The sequence below is a fragment of the Phytophthora infestans genome, genomic scaffold (genome assembly GCF_000142945.1).
Source record: "Phytophthora infestans T30-4 supercont1.74 genomic scaffold, whole genome shotgun sequence".
Lineage (NCBI taxonomy): Eukaryota > Oomycota > Peronosporomycetes > Peronosporales > Peronosporaceae > Phytophthora > Phytophthora infestans.
In genome coordinates, this window is record NW_003303685.1 from 207,890 (window position 1) to 228,028 (window position 20,139).

Genomic DNA, 20,139 nt, shown 5'->3' on the forward strand with positions numbered 1-20,139 from the left:
CATCGCAGTCCGTACAACTTCATTCTCATGTAGTGACCATGTTGTTTAGTCTCTAATAGGAGCCCCTAGTTGAGGTGCTAGGCGCTCGAGGAACGCCAACTCGTCCTCAACACTCGCGTCCGGGTGTACATGTTCCCACACGAGCAGAACTCGCAGAGCTCGAGCGATGTTGGTACTAGCCCCGGGACCAAGTTGCGTCTGTACGGTCTTCCCATCCAGTCGCCGACATCGACTCGGCTTGTTCTCGTCTTTGACGTACGACTTGGCCATGTGTAGACACACTTTCAGCATCGCTTCCTGCTCGTCTGCAGTCATTTCAGCTGTGTATTTATTGTCCAAGCTACGTGCAGAAGTCAAGATGCTTAAGGCTGGAGCGATAACGGAGCGATACTGCGTCATCCACATGAATCGCTTCAGACGGTGCTTCACACTGGCACAGTTGACGCTAGCAGTGTCATCAGGTGCCGGTTGCGCCTCGGGGTACGTCGCAATGGCCTCGATTATCAGCGCCACACGCTTCCCAGAAGGCTTGGGCCACTTCACATGGACTTTAAGCATCTCCACGATCTCGATGGTGTCCAGAGCAGCCACGACAGCCTCTCGGTGGTCGAGAAACTCTAGTGAACTTTCGACGATCTCTCGCTCAGTAACGTCGACGAACTCGTCCTGCACGTGGCTTTCAGGGACAATCAGAGGCACTTTAGGCAGGAATAAAGGCGTGAAAATGGCAGCAGTAGACTCGACATTCGACATGTCGCACTTGCGGCTCTGCTGCAGGTAGTTGAGGTAGTGACATGCTCGATTCTGGATCGACTCGGTCCATTCTCGAGGTGGGTACTTGAACCCATTGTCCTCCACCTCGTCATACGCTTCCCCCTCACCCAATCTACCGGCACTGTCGTTGAACACCAGCTCCAACAGATAGAACTTCCTCAACAACCCAAACGCACGCACTGGGTCATTTCCTGAGAGCATCTTACGCACTTCGATGCCGATACGTTCGCGACTCACTTTCCTTCTCATGGCGCCGACGATCTCTCTCTGCTCCAGCACTGCCGTCTCCAGTGCTGGATCTAACGTGAAGCCAAACTCACACGCGAATCGCAACGCTCTTAGCACCCTCAATGGATCGTCTAGAAAAGTCTGCACGGGTTCTCGTGGAGTGCGGATAACTCCGTTCTTGAGGTCATTTACGCCTTTTCCAGTAAAATCTTCCACGTGTCGTGTGTGCAGATTGTAGAACAAGGCGTTGATGGTCAAGTCTCGACGACTGGCATCATCTTCCGGGGTGGCGAACGTAACTTCGGGCACTCGACTGTCTGGAGTGTATTCCTCAGCTCGGAGATGCACCAGATCGACGGTAGACCCCTCGATCGTCACTGTCGCCACCTCGAGATGCTTGGATTTATCCGAATTGGCTTTCACGACGCCTACAGAGCTTGGCGGCAGCTTCCGGTCTCGCTGGAATTTCGTGATATACCGCGCGAACTTGGCGCCCATCAAGTTGTCCAGCGCGATATCAATATCCTCGCTCTCGGCGCCACGTAATTTATCACGCACCCACCCACCGGCTACTCGCAGTTGCGTCTTGGGGGCGTAAAGCTGCTGGATATACTCGAGAAAGGAGAAAAGCGAGTCTTCCGCCGGGGTCAGAGATATCGACAGATCTGACGCGTTTTTGTTGCTTGTACGGGGCGGTGACTTATCACTGAGGGATGTCGAGATAGAGGAGGCAGATGCAACGCTGTACCCAATAGGAAGTCGATGGAAGTGGCGCCGGAGACGCACACGGCGCGTGACAAGTGGCCTCATCCTGCTCCGTGAGCGATGATCTGTGGCGGAGGTGTTGCGAACTTAGTGGGAACCGCAGCGAACTTAGTTGCAGTACCGCAGTAGGCTAAACTAGCTGTACACGTGTTCCCTATAACTGAGTAACTCTGGAATAGTAGATTTGATACCCAATTTGGCATTGCCCTTTTCGTGATCAAGTGGAAATTTTGCTGCGGGCATTGCCCGAATCCCATAAACTCGGCCACAAAATCCTATGATCGGCTTCGGAGCCTCATGGCGCCGGGTTTCTATCCATTTCGACATTACACAGTGTACATGTGCACAACATCATTGTTAGTACACGTACAAAACCTCGCTCTTGCTCAAAGCTCGAGCACTGTCAACGACAGTGCCAAACAGCTAAATGCTCTCGCCATTTGCTCGCTAAATTGTCACGCGACCCAATTTTGTGTGAGTTCCTTCAAGACATATGGACAAACAGGCCACTCCAGATGCCCATTTCGCTGTGAGCACCGAAATTATCAGAACTTGAAGCAACAAGATAAAGTTGGCACAGGTATCTTCGTCGGTTCAGCAGGCTCACCGAATAGGCGGATGCCTTTACTAATAGTATGGGTAAATGATGTCCATGCCCACACCCATACCTTATAAACACCCTGACGTCAAATTATCTGGTTGGATAGCGAAGATGCATCGCTGCACCTGCGGAAAGTGGCCGCAATCCGAAAAAACTTGAAAAACTTGAAGTGACTACAGTACCAGAGTAACATTGCGCCTTGCTCCGCTTCAGTACATGTACTCATTTCGACGTTCTCAATTCGCTTAAAATGGGGTTCAGCTTTCCCATCTGCTTCACCAGAGAATCGCCGGTCATTGGTCAGAAGTCGGACCTAATCGCGCTGACTTGCTGTCTTTTTATTGCTACGCCCAGCCGTATCCACAGGGTATAACATTAAACAGCTTTCAGAAAGGAAGGTTTGCAAAGGATTCCACTGGTCCTTTCTATTTATTTCCACAGTTATCCACCACCCAGTGGGGGTGGCACCCACACGAAAGACGTGCGTAGAGCCGCGACGGGCCGATCAAAAAGGAGATCTCATGGGCGCAGGCAGGGCGCCAGGTGTTACAGTAGAGGTGCCGTCGCCATGCGGCCATCGTCTAGTCCAGCGCAATGGGGCAAGGCTGCGCACAGAGACTTAAGGACGGAAGCCCCAGCATGCCGCTGCGTCGGACCATGCGGGTGCTCTTCCTAGGCTTGGCCTTGACAGTACGGGGCACGGACGCGTCGTCCCTTATCGACGACAGGGGGCTGCAGTTCGTGGACCAGGCGGCCTTCTGCGCCTACCACTGCAGTGCATCGCACGTTGCGCAGGCCTATCGCCACTTGAGCGAGACGTCCGAGTGTCTAGCGAGCAACTGTGGGCGATTTCTATCTGACAACACACAATTCAGAACGCGACGGAGACTGCGTCCGGCCTTCTCGTTCACAGACAGCAGCGCCACCAACCAGTCGGCAGTGGTGGGCGACGTCCACGCAGCGAGCGAAGACGACAAGAACGTGACCATCATCAGCGTCGTGTCCTGCTCCAGCGTCACCGACGTGACGCTTTCGATCGGAGACCCAGAGACCGACGCGTTCGCCAACTTTTACCAGGCGTTCAGCACTGCGTATGACGCCATGCTGTCCGGGGACAACGCGACGTACGATGCGTGTCAGCTGCAGTTCCTACAGAAGGAGCTGCTGGCCAATTACTCGGCCGAACTGGACGACGAACCGGACGAGATGGAGATCAAGCCGACGCTCGTCAAGCTGAACGCGACCAGCGACGAGCTCAAATGTTTGGCCCAAATTAAGAAACTTTGGCCCGCAACAAGCGAAAGCCACACGCCCTTCTTAACCAGAAGCGACCAGGACGATGCGACTGCGACAGTGATGCTGGTGCACGTGAGTGCAAGCGTGGGGGACGACATCCTGGAGCTGGAATGTGTGGAGAGCGTCACGGTGCTACCGGCTATTTTGAAGCTCATGCCGTTCGCCAAGAGCTCGTACGCTTTATCCAGGAGCGCGGGTGAGAAGAAAGAAGGGCCAGCGCTGGAGATTCGACTGGCCAAAGTCGTCAACACTGCGCAGACGCTGAAGAAACTGTCTGCGTATGTGACCAAGGCGACGGGGATTACGAACTTGATTACGATGCAGAGATCGTCGGCGGAGACTGGGGGTGTGTTGCTACAGGCAGCAGTGGACGACTACGACACGTGGACACAAGCGCTGGCTATTGTACTGGACGACGAGGCCGTCGAGTGGGTGGATCTGCAACAGGTTGTCAAGACCGGCGCGCTTCAAGAGCTCAAGACGCCGGCGCTGGAGCAACGATTACTACGCCAGAGCTTCAGCGAGGAGATAACGAGTCGACGACTGGACGACTATGTGCAGGACCTCGTGGGTGTGAAAATTATGCAGGAGCACAACATCACAGGCAGCTCCATTGTTGTGGGCATCACAGACACGGGACTGTACGTCGACCACGACCAGTTCGACCAGGATTCTCGGGATATGTACGACGACGAGGACTTGACGGCGCGTAAAGTGATTTACTACCAGACGTTCGCGAACAATGTGGACGAGGCGGAAGGCGTGACGTGCGGACACGGTACGCATGTGTCTGGGATTCTGGCTGGCAGCTCGTACAGTCGAAAGAATAGCGACTTTGGGATTGCGTCCAGTGCGCGGATCGCGTTTATGGATATCGGGAAACAGGAGTCGACGTGTGCGGGGACGAGTGGCTGTAAGGTGTCGCTGGAGACGCCCGGTGAGGTGGCGAACCTCATGAAGGCGCAGGTGGCTACAGGCGCCAAGATCTTCTCCTTCTCGTGGGGCACAGGCGCCAACGACTACAACACGCAGACGCAGCAGGTGGACGAGTACATTTACGACAATCCGGAGATCCTGATCATTGTGGCGGCAGGAAACAGCGGCGAGAGTGGCGACTACACCATCAGCAGTCCGTCGGGCGCCAAGAACGTCATCTCGGTGGGTGCGAGTCTCAATGCAGCCGCGTCGTTCTCGTCCACGCCCTGCCAGTCGGTTCTTAAGGAGGACACAGTCGCGTCCTTCTCTTCTATCGGCCCGATGCTGGACGGACGGCAGAAACCGGATCTGGTGGCGCCCGGTATGTCCATCACCTCGTCGCAGTCGGAGAAACCAGGCTCTAGTATAAAGTCGTCGGCAGTGTGCTCGCTACAGGGCACGTCTCAGGCCACGCCTGTGGTCGCCGGGATGGCTGTGTTGATCTACGAGTGGCTGCGTGACGGATGGTGGAAGAACGGCGTGGCGGACCCCACGTACGGCATGGACACGATCCCGGCGTCTTTGATCAAGGCGCTTCTGCTGCACAGTGGAGAAGCCATGTCTCGACGGCTCATTGAGCCCAGCACGGGCGTCACGTCTTGCGTGGCGTTGGAAGCCGCGGCCAAGACACTCACGTCGTACCCGGACTTCAACCAGGGCTACGGCAAACCCACGATGCTCAACCTCGTGTCGTTCATGGGCGGTACTAACGGGTCGTCTTCTTCGTCGACTAGTAGCAGTAACACCATCTACTTCTTCCCCAACTCGTCCACTGGATCCGAGCCCAGCGTGACGGAAGGCAGTGAGGTGACGTTCCACTTCATGCTGACAGCCAGTGTGAATCTCCGAGTGACGGTCGTGTGGACGGATCCTCCTGGCTCTGTGGGCAGTAAGGCGACGTTGCAGAACGACCTGGATCTGACGCTTAAAGTGGCCAACACGACCGCTGTCTTCTATCCGCTGTCCGGGAACGGGTCGCGTGACTCGGTCAACAACGTAGAGATGGTCGAAGTTTCCTACGACGACGTGCTGGACGCCGTGACAGAGGCTGGGATGGTTGTGGACGACGGCTTCATCTACGTGCAGGCAGTCGTGAGTGGCCACAGTGTCAAGGCGGGCGAGAACGCGACGACTAGCGGCCAGAAGTTTTCGATCGTGGCGTCGTCCACTCCGTCGTCCACGTCCATGACGTCGGCTGGTGACGGCGACTCAGCCTTCTGGCAGCCCTGGATGACGATCGGTGCTATTGTTGTGTGTACACTCGCTCTACTCTTTGTGATCGCGTTGGTGTGGCGTGTGCGTGTGATGATGAAGGCGGACAACCTCAAGGCGGATCACGCAACGCCCTCGGCTGCTGCTGCACTCACGGGCGCGGCGGGTAGGAGGAATCTCAATCGTCGGGAACGCAACAAGAGAGCGAACGAGGAACGCACAAGCGTCCCCCATATTCACCCGAACTACCGCAACGTGGAGGCAGGAGGCAGTTTACGTCCTGCTCTGGAGGAGCCTTCGGCCATGGGAAGTCGGCGTGCCTTTGATCCGTCCGCTGCCGGCGTACACGAACCCAGTAAACGTGCGTTTGACCCGTCCACGGCTGCTGTACGTGAGCCCAGTCGCCGCGCCGGGGCCCCGTTAGAGCCTCCTCAGCCTACTTCAGCGCGAAAAACGAGCCGTCGTGCTGCGGCCGCCTTAGCGGAGCCTCACCCTCCGAGCAAGCGGCGTGACGGTAGCGACCGTGGACAGGACCGTAAGCAAAACGATGGTAGTGACAGGGGGCGCGTACGTAGTGAGCGAAGACGGCAACGAGAGCGCAGTGATCGCGCTGATGGCAGCGATCGAGGACGCGTACGCAGCGAGCGGAGACGGGAGCGGGAGCGCAGCGATCGTAGTGATCGTCCTGACAGTAATCGTCCGGACAGTGATCGAGGACGCGAACGCAGTGCCAGGAAGCACGAGCCAGCAAAAGCTTATTCGTCGCGACGTAACGAGCCCCCTATCATTCTGTACGAGTGAAGCTCAAGATCATTTGGATAGTGTGAGGTCATTGTAAGAGGAGACGTTGTGCCGTACATACCTCGGCGCGTGCCTAACTCAGTGAATTATGGTAATTTGTCAACGTAAAAAAAAGATTATGATATGATAGTGGGTGGCTATTATTACGGTGAACACAGGACATCCCTCTTTTTGGATTGTTCTGACAGCTTCAAGGGCAGACTTATTTCCTTTTTTCTCGCAGAACTCGACTTTGATTACCACAAAACAGACCGGGGTCAGAATTGACTTTTTTTTCAGACATTTTCTGGTACCATACCTTCTTTGGCGACCATTATCATTTCGAAAATGGTCAGCTATTTCTGAAATGGTCAATGACTTACTAAATTAAGTATAAATCAAAGTGGGCTAATGTATTTATTGCAATAATTGGTCAAAATACCATATTATTGATAAGTCCTGTACATATTGCATTCATACGCTTTCGTAAGGCAGCAATACAAGCTGGAGGTCATGCGTAAGGCAGCGGTCTTACGATTTCTAAGAATGATGAAAAGCATTGCTCAGGTTTCTATTGGCTAATCACTGGGGTGGGCATCAACGGCCTTTGTATGGGACAGCGTAAGAAATCTGCCTTACGTAGAAATCAGTGATATCATTGGCAGAAACGCGCTCGATGAGCTCACACGGAATCGCTCGTGATCAGCGCCAGGAAGTGGACGCACCTGGCCAAGAGAGATTAGATGGGGATGGCGTTCGAGCACGGTGCATTTCTGACGGCACCATAGCCCGATACCGCAGCTATCTAAAAGGAATTCGCCAATGGGTGTTAGCAAACAAAAGCATAACCAACCCTCAAAGCTTCTTCGACGCGTCCGGAAATCTCGACCCGAGGAAGTTCAAGGCCAATGACTTTGAGGCGATCCTCGTCGACAAGCAAGATAAACTGACGACTGGTACCCTCGGAGGGTATAGGAGCGCAATGAAGGATCTGTATCGACGCCTCCAGTTGCCCCTCCCAAGCGAGTACGGCGAGAAAATGACAACGCTTTTTTCTGGTCTAAAGCGCTTAGAGGCTGATCGTGACCAAACCGGTCAAGGACGCGAATCTGGCAAACGGCCTGTAATGGGGTTACATGGTGTCGAACACACAGGGGTACGAAGTACCTGGAGAGTTAACAAACTCTCAGTACATAAGCTGGAGAGTTAACAAGGTCTCTCAGTACGTTGGCTGAAGGCCACACGTTATGCATTTGATTAGGTTTAACTATGCTAGATAGTTAAACATATACATTTAACCCTAGGCGGCTTGGCCGCAATAATAGTAAATAAAACACTTCTGGTTTTGAAGCATAAAAGCTAAGGTATTAACTTTGAGCCCTAGTCTTGGGCTGTAAGCGTCCTTTGGATAAGGAACTTAATATTAGTGACTCTTTGAGTCGAACGTCTTCCTCTGACGCTAAAGCTACGGCAGCCCCGCTGCACTTGGTAGCACTTGTAGTCAATCCCGCTCCCGAGTCGGTTGACTATATCCTCTGCGAGGATGGAACACCCCGTGCTCGCGAATTCGTCCCTGGCGCAGCAGGACGCGCTTACTAAGCTTATGTCCTTGCTTGGCCCGGAGGGCGTGGCTCATCTTGCATCGCAAGGTCCAGAGCCGGTCACCGCAAGGATGGAATCGTTCTCCCGCTACGAGAACGCGCTCTTGGAGCATGTCCAAGAGAAGATGAGCGCCGCAACGGCGGCGGCGTCGATGACGCGTGAAGAGTCTATGAGACTGAAACCGCTCATGGTGAGCGTAAAAACCTTCGAGGGGAAGGATGGAGATAATCTCCTTTATTGGACCCGTGAGGTCGAGATGGCCATGGGATCGGCCCTGCTCCAGTCTGAGCATCAGCGCGTGGCGCTGGCTATCTTCAGGCTTGGAGGTCGTGCTCGCGAATGGGCACTAACGTGCGGCACGTCTGTTGACGCTGCATTTCCCACTTGGGATCAGCTGAAGCAACAGCTTTCGCGTGTGTTCGCGCCGCCCAATCCGGCGTACCGTATCCGGTCAAAGTTCCTTGCTACCCGCCAGGGTAAGAAGGATTTATTGGACTATGTCCAAGAGCTGAGAACTCTTATCGCCGGAATGGCGGCGGACCCTCTTCCGGAACTGGTCAGCGTGACCGTGTTCATGGAGGAACTTCGTGGGAGCGCAGCTCGAACGGAAGTGTTCCCTGTACGCCCTAACTCTTTTGAAGAGGCGGTGGATGTGGCATTGAATGCCGAGCACAACTTCAGGTCGGCGCGACCTGGTTGGAGCGCTGGTAGCGCAAGATCTTCGAGCGGTCCAGAGCCGATGGACCTCAGCTATGCTGAAGATGAAGAAGCGGAGCTTCTTGCTGCGGAGCAGCTCGCCGGCATCCGCCGATGCTTTGTGTGCAGCAGCACTAAGCACTTGAGGGCCTATTGCCCTCTGCGCAAGAAGCGCGAGGCTCCAGCGAGCCAACCCTCCGGGTCATCGCCGGGAAACGGCAACTCCCAGTAGGCGCGGGGCGGCCTACTGGGGAAGAACTGAGTTCTGTTGTGCATCGAAGAGGTAGAGGGCAACGGGGCTCAGCCCCGAAGAGAGCTGATCTCTCTTATGAGAAGAGTGTGTGCAAGCCGGGCTTGCTGGTCGTTCAAGCGAACGTGAAGGGCTTTGCAAAGCCATGGAGGGTCTTGATTGACTCGGGAGCCTCGGGCAACTACGCCCGTCGCTCCACCCTGGAAGGGAGTCAGCTGTATGCGGAGGCACTGGAAGTGCCAACGAGAGATACGATCTCTGTCCGTCTCGCGACGGGGACACTGGTAGCTGTGTCGAAGGTCTCTGTCGACCTTGGAGTGAAGTTTGAGAACTTCGATAGCGTGGAACGCTGTTTGGTCTTAGACCTGGATGCGAGGTATGACCTCATCCTTGGCATGGCATGGCTGAAACGCCATGAGCCATGGATCGACTGGAAGTAGAAAACGCTGGGTGCGTCGCACCCTGCTTCTAGAGGAGCTTTAAGGAGTCATGAGGGAGCCCACCTCCGCTAGGAAGCAGAAGCGCTTTTGGCGCGAGCACGAGGCCGAGGCGGCCGTAGTGCTGGACATTGGTATGTCCGAAATTGTTAGCCACGAGGTTGCTGTTTGCCCTGAGGGCGTACGTGGTGCGGCACGTTATCCGCTGAGCGGTGCAGGTCAGGTCAATGACCAACAGCTGGGTCCTGGTGAGGACGAGCGCGGAGTGGCGCGTAATCCACAGAGTGGTACGAATCTGGTCGATGACCTACCGCTGCGTGACCCGAGGGTCGCGGTCGACTGCGAGTCAAGGCATCATGGGCGTGGCCCAGGCGATGCAGGTGAAGTGACACCAAGTTCACTGTGTGAAGGTCAAGAACCTCTTGGCTTTCAGCCGAGTGTCTTGCGAGACACTGTATCCTCTTCGAGGAGTGATGGTGCTGCTGCACCTGGTGATGGTGACGGAGATGTCGCCACACCGCCCTCATCCGACCGGGCTCGGTCGCGGAGGGAGAGGAGAAGAAGACGCAGGGCGTCTGTGACGTCTTCGACGTCGGACGATGTGTCCAACGTGACGAGCGGTGATGCTCCACGTGATTGCTGTGAACAGCTGTATACACTCGTTAACGGAGTGACGGGGGAGGTAGAAGGCGATATCAGCCTTGACACTCTGCCCGCTGCAGATGCTCTGCTAGAGCTGGACGAGATGTCCATTGCCGAGTTTGGCGAAGCCTTAAAGGCAGGCGAGCTAGCCGAGGTGGTCCTGCTAGGACCTGAGGAGGAGTTGAACTCCTCATCCGTCGTGGACGACGCGGTCCTAGAGGACACCAAGAAGGCGCTGAGCGCAAGAAGTGGATCGGCGATCCTCAAAGATCCTTCGGATCCCTTCTACCCGGTGGTGAAGGAGTATGGAGACGTTGTCTCGAAAGACCCACCGACGGGCCTGCCTCCGGATCGAGGCGTGTGTCACGAGATTGACCTGGCTCCTGGAACCAAATACTGCGTAACACGGCAATGGCCTTTGCCGAGAGAGCAGTGTGACGTCATTGACGCATTCCTCCGTGCGAAGCACGAGGCAGGGATGGTGCGGGAGAGTAAGTCTCCACACTCGACACCCACGTTCTGTGTCAGAAAGCCGAACGGCAAGTGGCGCATTGTCCATGCTTTTAACAAGCTAAATGCGGCCACTATCCAGGCGCAAACGCTGATTCCTCGCAAGGATGTTCTGCAGAACAACATGGTAGGCTGTACGTTGTACAGCGCGCTCGACTTGGTCGATGGCTACTACCAATTGCTCATGAAAGCGAGCAACATTCCGCTGACAGCGGTGAGTACTCCGAGCGGTATGCTCTGGGAGTGGCTGGTGATGCCCCAGGGGCTGTCGAACGCACCAGCAACGTTCAATCGTTTTGTGACGCAGTTGTTTAGGCCCCACCGGGCGTACGCTTAAACGTACTTTCACGATATATTCGTCCATAGTCGTGCTGAGCACGGAAAGTCAGACGTGGAAAACCACATTGGCCACTTGCGAGCGGTGCTCGAGTGCATGCGCACTAATAAGCTGTATGCCAACTTGGACAAGTGCGTCTTTGGCGCGAAGGAAATACCCTTCCTCGAGTGCTTCATTGGGAAGCGAGGCTTAAGAGCAGACCCTGCCAAAGTCAAGGCCATCGTGGACTGGCCGGTTCCCAAGAACCAAAAAGAATTTACGCAAGTGGCTAGGCTTAACCAATTACTTGCACAAGTACAGCGCGAACTACGCGGAAATGGCTCGGCCATTATCAGATCTCCTTAAGAAGGACGCACCATTGTGCTGGAACGTCGAGCACGACGGAGCCTTTGAGGCTGCGAAGGAGAGCCTCCTCCAGGCTCCGATCCTTGCGCTACCGGACCCGGATAGTCCGTTTAGCGTCGTCTGTGACGCCTCCGATTTTGCAATCAGTTGTGCTTTACTACAAGCAGACGCGGAAGGGAGTGAGCGCGTGATTGCGTTTGAGTCTCGCCAGCTTAAAGCTGCAGAGAAGAACTATTTAGCTCATGAAAAGAGCTACTTGCAATGAAGTATGCTCTAGTCAAATTCAGGGTACACCTGCTAGGCTCTAAGTCTTTTGTGATCTTTACTGATCATGCGTCGCTAGACACTGCGACACAGTCGCCTCATCTCTCTTAGAGAATGGCAAGATGGCTTTCCTTCTTTGCCGAGTATAACTTCGAGGTGAAGTACAAGCCGGGGCGGCTTAATGAAGTGGCCGATGCGCTCTCGCGCAGGCCGGACTACGAATTAGCTCATGTCGCGACAGTGACGTCGTCAGTGCCTGACTTGATACGCAGAGCGTATGCACAGGACGACATGTGCGTAGCGCTGCTACGGGCTCTTGGGAGCGAAGAGTTTAAAGACTCTGACAAGGAATTGTCTGCGCGCTTACGCGCGAGGCTGCATCGATACTCGGCCTGCTGTACTACAGCACCGACGCTGAGGATAACCCTCGTGTAGTCGTTCCTCACGATGAGGATCTAAAGTATCGAATCCTCTATGAGGATCATGATACGCCCGTGGAGGTCGGGAGAAGACCTATGGCTCGGTGAGCTCGATGTACTGGTGGCCCAAGATGTATAAGTGGGTTGGCACCTATGTAAGCACGTGTGAGACGTGTCAACGGACAAAGTCCGCGCCGAACACGGCAGCGCCATTGGCGAGTTTGCCTGTCCCCAAGGGATGCTGGCAGTCCATGAGTATGAGCTTTGTGTTTGGCCTTCCCAAGGATAAGGCGGGAAACACGGGTATAGTGGTCTTTGTAGACCGATTGAGCAAGATGGCTCATTTAGCGGCAGTGCCGAACACCATTGATGGTGAAGGTACAGCGTTGCTGTTTTTAGACCGAGTCTTTCGCCAACATGGCTTGCCTGAGGCAATTGTCTCGGATCGAGACCCGCGCTTCACCGCGAAGTTGTAGACACCCCTCTTCAGAGTGCTCGGCACTCGTTTGGACATGTCCACAGCGGACCGTCCGCAGACCGATGGTCAGACCGAACGCGTGAATCGCGTTGTGGAGGATACCCTCCGAAGCGTATGCGCTGAGGCGCCAAAACGCTGGGGCCAGATGCTCCCACTCGTTGAGTTCGCATCTAATAATGCAGTGCACGCCTCGACAGAATACACTCCGTTCTATGTGAACGGCTTGGTTAACCCTCGCGTCCCACTGACGCCGCCACACAGTGGCTCAGGGCTTGATGGGGGAGGGATAGCCGAGCGGCTAGCTGATGTCAGCCCTGTCGCGGCTCGCAAGCAAGTCGATGACTTTGTCTCTTTGAGACTGAGCGTAATGCGTCAAGTACGCGACGCTATGGCTGAAAGCCAAGACACGCAGAAGGAACATGCAGATGCCAAGGGCAGAAGCAATGTTGAGAGGTGTGAGGTCGGAGACCAAGTTTTATTAAACGCTAAAAACCTACCTACTCATGCAGTGTCTGCAGTCTTTCAGAATAAAAATAAAAAAAAAATTACACCCCCCTTTTCAAAGGAACGTACTAGGGTGGCGGCCCGAAAGGGGCTCAACCTAAAAGTCTCCCACTCTCCCAAAAAAAAGATGCCCCGCCCCCCGCGTCCTCTCAGGTTGGGTTTGGTTTAAACCCCCATCCCAACTCTGTTCCAGTGAACGCGGAGGTGTTGGCACCCAACGTGGTTGGACCATGACGCTGCAGGCAGCAGTGGTAGAGCCACGGAGGCTGAACGACAGCAAGTGGTGGATCCACAGATGGCTGATCAACAGCATGTGGCAGAGCCACCAGGTCGCGGAGCGAAGTGCTCGAGATGCAGGAGCAAGGCAAGCTGAACGTTCAGCCCGAGAGACTGGACGCTCAAGGTCCCGAGACCTGGTTGCGAGTCAACAGTGGTGGCTCTAACCTATCCAGAAGGTGGATCATCGCTTCGAGATCGACCGATGGGCGGTGAACGTGAACGTTCGCGTCGTGGACGCCGGCGTCGTATGGACGCAGACGCCGTTCCGGCAGGTGCTGACTCTCCCCGCGAGAGCCCAGCTGAGGCAAGGCCTCCTCCTGCTCTGCTCGATGAGCATGGTGAGCTCCACTTTCACGTGGAACACCTTGTGGCGTGGCGTAGACGCCAGGGTCGTACCCAGTACTTGGTGAAGTGGAGGGGTTACCCTCACTCACAGAACTCATGGGAGGTTGAGGTTATCCTCCGGAAAGATTTCCCTGACGTCGTTGACGCTTACGACCGGGCACATCATGTACCGAAGCGCCACCATGGCGTGCGACAGCGTCGCCAGGCGCTGGGCGCCTCCCACTAGCGTGGGGAGCGATCAGGTCAGTAGTTGAGCTCAGGCTCTGACCAGTGGCTGCAGCAGCCAGCTCGTACGTATGAGCGGTGCTCGCAGCGGGAGCAGGAGGTGGAGAGACCACGTAGTGTTAGGGACATGGTCCCGAAGGAAGCAGGTGCATTGTGTTGTGCTGAACACGATAGACGCATAGTTGTTTGAAACAACTTGCTCGATGAGCATGATCCAAATGTGGATGCGCTGTAACAGCTAAAGTGGTGCCCAGGACGGGGATCGAACCACTAGCCTTTGGCTTGACAGGCCGGAGCTCTACCATTGAACTATAAGGGCGATGCCCGTACGTCAGTCCGAGAGCGGACTACTCATAGTATGAGAGGGCTGCGCCCGGGTGGATTTGAACCACCGACCTGTGGCTTCCAAAGCCAGCGCTCGACCACTGAGCTGAAACGGGGTTGCCCTTAAGCTTGTCCATTCAAGGGCGACGGCTCATGGAAAGAGAGGGCTGTGCCCTGGTTTGTTTCGAGCCACCGACCTGGGGCTTCCAAAGCCAACGCTCAACTATTGAGCTATAAGGGTGTTGCCCTTAAGCTTGTCCAAGCGGGAACAATCGTTCATGGAACGAGAGGGCTGTGCCCTGGTGGGTTCGAACCACCGACCTATCGCTTGTGAAGCGAGTGTTCAACCGCTGAGCTGTTGTCGACGACTCGAATGAGTCAAGAGCATTGCTCTAAGCGGTTTGCAGCTCTTGGAGTAGGCGCGGAGCGCGAGCGTAGGTCTGATACCGCTTGAGAGCAAGATGCGCGCTGCGCTTGGAACATTGGGCCGTGGGCCGACGACGAGAAGTTGGGCATTAATGATGCGTAGGCGTTTGTGAGCTCACGGAGCTGTACAACGCTGGTGTGAGGTGTAGTAACCTCCGCCGTCTTAACAAGACGTGACCTCGCTGAGGAAAGTTTTGAGAACGGAATGTTCTCATCTTAGTGGGGGAGAGTGTAACGGGGTTACATGGTGTCGAACACACAGGGGTACGAAGTACCCGGAGAGCTAACAAACTCTCAGTACATAAGTTGGAGAGTTAACAAGGTCTCTCAGTACGTTGGCTGAAAGCCACACGTTATGCATTTGATTAGGTTTAACTATGCTAGATAGTTAAACATATACATTTACACCTAGGCGGCTTGGCCGCAATAATAGTAAATAAAACACTTCTGGTTTTGAAGCATAAAAGTTAAGGTATTAACTTTGAGCCCTGGTCTTGGGCTGTAAGTGTCCTTTGGATAAGGAGCTTAATATTAGTGACTCTTTGAGTCGAACGTCTTCCTCTGACACTAAAGCTACGGCAGCCCCGCTGCACGGCCACTTACATATTCACGATACGTAGCGGTGTGAAGTCGACTCTAGCTCGGGATGATGGTGGGTTTGCCCATTGATTCCTGACAACGCAGTGGAACCTAATGTGCCGATCAACATCTGTGGAGACTATCCAAACCTCGCACTTGGTGGGTGCCGACGACAGCATCGGCATTGTGCTACCCAAAACGAAAACCAACCAAGAAGGAAGCGGCCCTAAAGATCCACGACATATCTACGCTAATCCTGGGTCGCTTATGACGTGCTGGCTGACTGCATTAGGGGTTTATTTAGCGTGTCACCCACGGCTTCAACCCGGTGCCCTTTTTCCAGGCTCTAATCAAAAACTACGGTTCGGTAAGGCGCTATCACAGTGTCTCAAGGATGACTCTGATGCAAAATTCCTCGGTACACACTCAATTTGCAAAGGAGTGGCATCATATGCATCGGGTGGCTCCACTGGTGGCCCCTCCATCGTAAGTATCTGTCTTCGCTGTGGTTGGTCCCTAGAAAGTGTCCAAGACAGATATTTTCGCTATGAAAGTGCAGGGGACCAGTATCTCGGCCGTGTTGTAGCAGGCCTACCGCTTAACAGCAGTAAATTTTCCTCGTTACCGCCTCATTTCATCGACCCCAGTTACAGCCAGGTTGATGCGTGTGTTCGACGGATGTTCCCCTCTCTTGCTGCTGACGGAAAACTAGGACAAACTCTGCAGTTGTGTGTCGCTGCACTAGTGAACCACGCGGATTTTCTTCGACAGCAACTACCTTTTAACCACGCGCTGCTCTCAACATTTTTATTCAGAGACGACTCTGTAATGACTAGCCTGAAGCAGCAGGTTATAACGTCCAACTCGCCTTGGATGCAATCCACTGGTATCCCACCTCATATTGAGATTTACAAACAATTGGAGGACCTACGCGAGTCAATTAAACAATTACCGATAACTTTGCTCAGTGGAGTTGAAATTTTGCTCGATGAAAAGGGTGTTGCGGCCGGTAATATCACGCGGGACGTGCTAGCACAAACAATACGCCAGCTACTTGCAGATGCTGACATAGGTGTGCCATGTTCAGCAATTCAGCCCAAAAAGTCTCCTTCAGAAAGCAGTCAAAATGTACACTTCTGGGGCGGCAAGTTCCATTTCCTACTAGCTGACTTTGCGTTTCTCAGCACAGACCCGCTCACGGCGTGGATGTTATGGTGGTTCGGTAACAAAACGCTAGGATACCCACCGCTTTACCGAATAACAAGCCGTGATCTGTCAAGCCGGCAAAAAGCCAGCACGCTTTTAAAATGGAAAATGTTCGTACACCATATCACGGTTGAGATCGAAAAAGCGACTGGGTCTGCAACAAACATGCACACAAAGACAGAGGCTGAGAAGCTATTCGCACAATGCATGGGCAGACTCAAGTTACTCCCCACTATTCGGGCTCGAAGAAACACGCAGCTTAAGGTGAGTACCCTCACTCGCCTTATACGTGAAGCGATGAAAGCAGACAATCTGAACGCACTGTCAGAACCTTTTTGAAAGCGCAAACGCGCCAAGCGGAGTGTCCCGACGGTAGGATAGGATGCGGGGTGCCAAGACATCTTACCTTGCACGTGGGGCAGCAGTTGCAGGCCTTCTAGTGTTTTATGATCAAGTTACCCACCGACGCCACTTAGCGCATGTATTTTAACCAATCAACACACATCTCTATATCGTCAGAAAACTGCCTTACGGATTTCTCCTCACAATTCATTCATGCGCTTTCGTAAGGCAGCAATACAAGCTAAAGGTCATGCGTAAGGCAGCGGTCTTACGATTTCTAAGAATGATGAAAAGCATTGCTCAGGTTTCTATTGGCTAATCACTGGGGTGGGCATCAACGGCCTTTGTATGGGACAGCGTAAGAAATCTGCCTTACGTAGAAATCAGTGATATCATTGGCAGAAACGCGCTCGATGAGCTCACACGGAATCGCTCGTGATCAGCGCCAGGAAGTGGACGCACCTGGCCAAGAGAGATTAGATGGGGATGGCGTTCGAGCACGGTGCATTTCTGACGGCACCATAGCCCGATACCGCAGCTATCTAAAAGGAATTCGCCAATGGGTGTTAGCAAACAAAAGCATAGCCAACCCTCAACGCTTCTTCGACGCGTCCGGAAATCTCGACCCGAGGAAGTTTAAGGCCAAGGACTTTGAGGCGATCCTCGTCGACAAGCAAGATAAACTGACGACCTGTACCCTCGGAGGGTATAGGAGCGCAATGAAGGATCTGTATCGACGCCACCAGTTGCCCCTCCCAAGCGAGTACGGCGAGAAAATGACAACGCTTTTTTCTGGTCTAAAGCGCTTAGAGGCTGATCGTGACCAAACCGGTCAAGGACGCGAATCTGGAAAACGGCCACTTACATATTCACGATACGTAGCGGTGTGCAAGTCGACTCTAGCTCGGCATGATGGTGGGTTTGCCCATTTATTCCTGACAGCGCAGTGGAACTAATGTGCCGATCAAAATCTGTGGAGACTATCCAAACCTCGCACTTGGTGGGTGCCGACGACAGCATCGGCATTGTGCTACCCAAAAGGAAAACCAACCAAGAAGGAAGCGGCCCTAAAGATCCACGACATATCTACACTTATCCTGGGTCGCTTGTGACGTGCTGGCTGACTGCATTAGGGGTTTATTTAGCGTGTCACCCACGGCTTCAACCCGGTGCCCTTTTTCCAGGCTCTAATCAAAAACTACGGTTCGGTAAGGCGCTATCACAGTGCCTCAAGGATGACTCTGATGCAAAATTCCTCGGTACACACTCAATTTGCAAAGGAGTGGCATCATATGCATCGGGTGGCTCCACTGGTGGCCCCTCCATCGTAAGTATCTGTCTTCGCTGTGGTTGGTCCCTAGAAAGTGTCCAAGACAGATATTTTCGCTATGAAAGTGCAGGGGACCAGTATCTCGGCCGTGTTGTAGCAGGCCTACCGCTTAACAGCAGTAAATTTTCCTCGTTACCGCCTCATTTCATCGACCCCAGTTACAGCCAGGTTGATGCGTGTGTTCGACGGATGTTCCTCTCTCTTGCTGCTGACGGAAAACTAGGACAGTCTGCAGTTGTGTGTCGCTGCACTAGTGAACCACGCGGATTTTCTTCGACAGCAACTACCTTTTAACCACGCGCTGCTCTCAACATTTTTATTCAGAGACGACTCTGTAATGACTAGCCTGAAGCAGCAGGTTATAACGTCCAACTCGCCTTGGATGCAATCCACTGGTATCCCACCTCATATTGAGATTTACAAACAATTGGAGGACCTACGCGAGTCAATTAAACAATTACCGATAACTTTGCTCAGTGGAGTTGAAATTTTGCTCGATGAAAAGGGTGTTGCGGCCGGTAATATCACGCGGGACGTGTTAGCACAAACAATACGCCAGCTACTTGCAGATGCTGGCATAGGTGTGCCATGTTCAGCAACCCAGCCCACAAAGTCTCCTTCAGAAAGCAGTCAAAATGTACACTTCTGGGGCGGCAAGTTCCATTTCCTACTAGCTGACTTTGCGTTTCCCAGCGCAGACCCGCTCACGGCGTGGATGTTATGGTGGTTCGGAAACAAAACGCTAGGATTTTCACCGCTTTACCGAATTCCAAGCCGTGATCTGTCAAGCCGGCAAAGAGCCAACACGCTTTCAAAATGGAAAATGTTCGTCCGCCATATCACGGTTGAGATCGAAAAAGCGACTGGGTCTGCAATATGAACGCACTGTCAGAACCTTTTTGAAAGCGCAAACGCGCCAAGCGGAGTGAGCCGACGGTAGGATAGGATGCGGGGTGCCAAGACATCTTACCTTGGGGGCAGCAGTTGCAGGCCTTCTAGTGTTATATGATCAAGTTACCCACCGACGCCACTTAGCGCATGTATTTTAACCAATCAACACACATCTCTATATCGTCAGAAAACTGCCTTACGATTTCTCCTCACAATTCAATGTATATTACTGAGCTTCAAAACGAAAATTTATTAGCATATTTTATTCTCCAGCTTCTTCTCCTAGTATCCGATAGCTGAGTCTCGCTTTCAACAACCTCTGCCCTCAGTAAACCCCTCTGCTGCTCCCCTTGCACCCGTCTCTCCAACTGTCGCGAAGCAGCTAAACATCTAATTTCTTGCTTGTTTCTTTTCGCCAGCTCAGTGGAAAGTTATGTAGCTTAGCGCATTAACATCTCCTTCTCGCTCATTATCTTGTCTCCATAACGACCGACGCATATTCACTAAGGCACGTTGTGTTTCGCGTCGGCTTTCGGTCGATTTTGTGTCATCTTGTGGAGTTTGACTCTTGTCCTCCTGTGCCGATGTCCTTCAGCGTCGACCGACTCAGCAGGAATTCATCCTCGTCACCATCCAATACTAGACAGGACACACGAGTGAGGTGCACAGACCTGCTGCATTGCCGATGCGCACGTCAATTTTAACCGAGTTCCTGCACTCCAAAGTGGTGCCTCCGGCCACCTTTACCACAGTGGGAGGCTTCATTACCACACTGCTGTCCAGTGTACACAATTCCTTCACCATGCCACGCGTTAGAACGTTGCTGCCTGCACCAGCGTCCGCGCACAAAGGCACCTCCATGACTCCATTGATTGTTGCAGTATGCCCACTTACTCTACCCGTAGCGATATGCCTGAGTCTTTCCGTCCTTCGCGCAGCCCAAGCCCAACGCGCCTCTTCCTTCTGCTCTGTTGTAGTAGTGGTACATTCCGCGACACGATGCGGACCCTTGCATACAAAGCAGCCATCCCTTGGTGGCCGCCGAGAGGCTCTCTTCTTCACTGCAGTCGTTTTGCT

The 20,139-nt window shown here is 53.7% G+C and overlaps 2 protein-coding genes across 2 annotated transcripts; one reads left to right on the forward strand and one right to left on the reverse strand.

Annotated features, from left to right (window-relative positions):
- Positions 1–7: 7 nt before the first annotated feature.
- Positions 8–1,841, reverse strand: PITG_18998 (tRNA nucleotidyltransferase, putative; the record flags this gene model as incomplete). Its single annotated transcript, XM_002997444.1, has 1 exon — positions 8–1,841. One exon carries the CDS (start codon positions 1,810–1,812, stop codon positions 46–48), a length of 1,767 nt encoding a protein of 588 aa, XP_002997490.1.
- A 1,121-nt stretch (positions 1,842–2,962) lies between these two features.
- Positions 2,963–6,652, forward strand: PITG_18999 (serine protease family S08A, putative; the record flags this gene model as incomplete). Its single annotated transcript, XM_002997445.1, has 1 exon — positions 2,963–6,652. One exon carries the CDS (start codon positions 2,963–2,965, stop codon positions 6,650–6,652), a length of 3,690 nt encoding a protein of 1,229 aa, XP_002997491.1.
- Between the last annotated feature and the right edge of the window lie 13,487 nt (positions 6,653–20,139).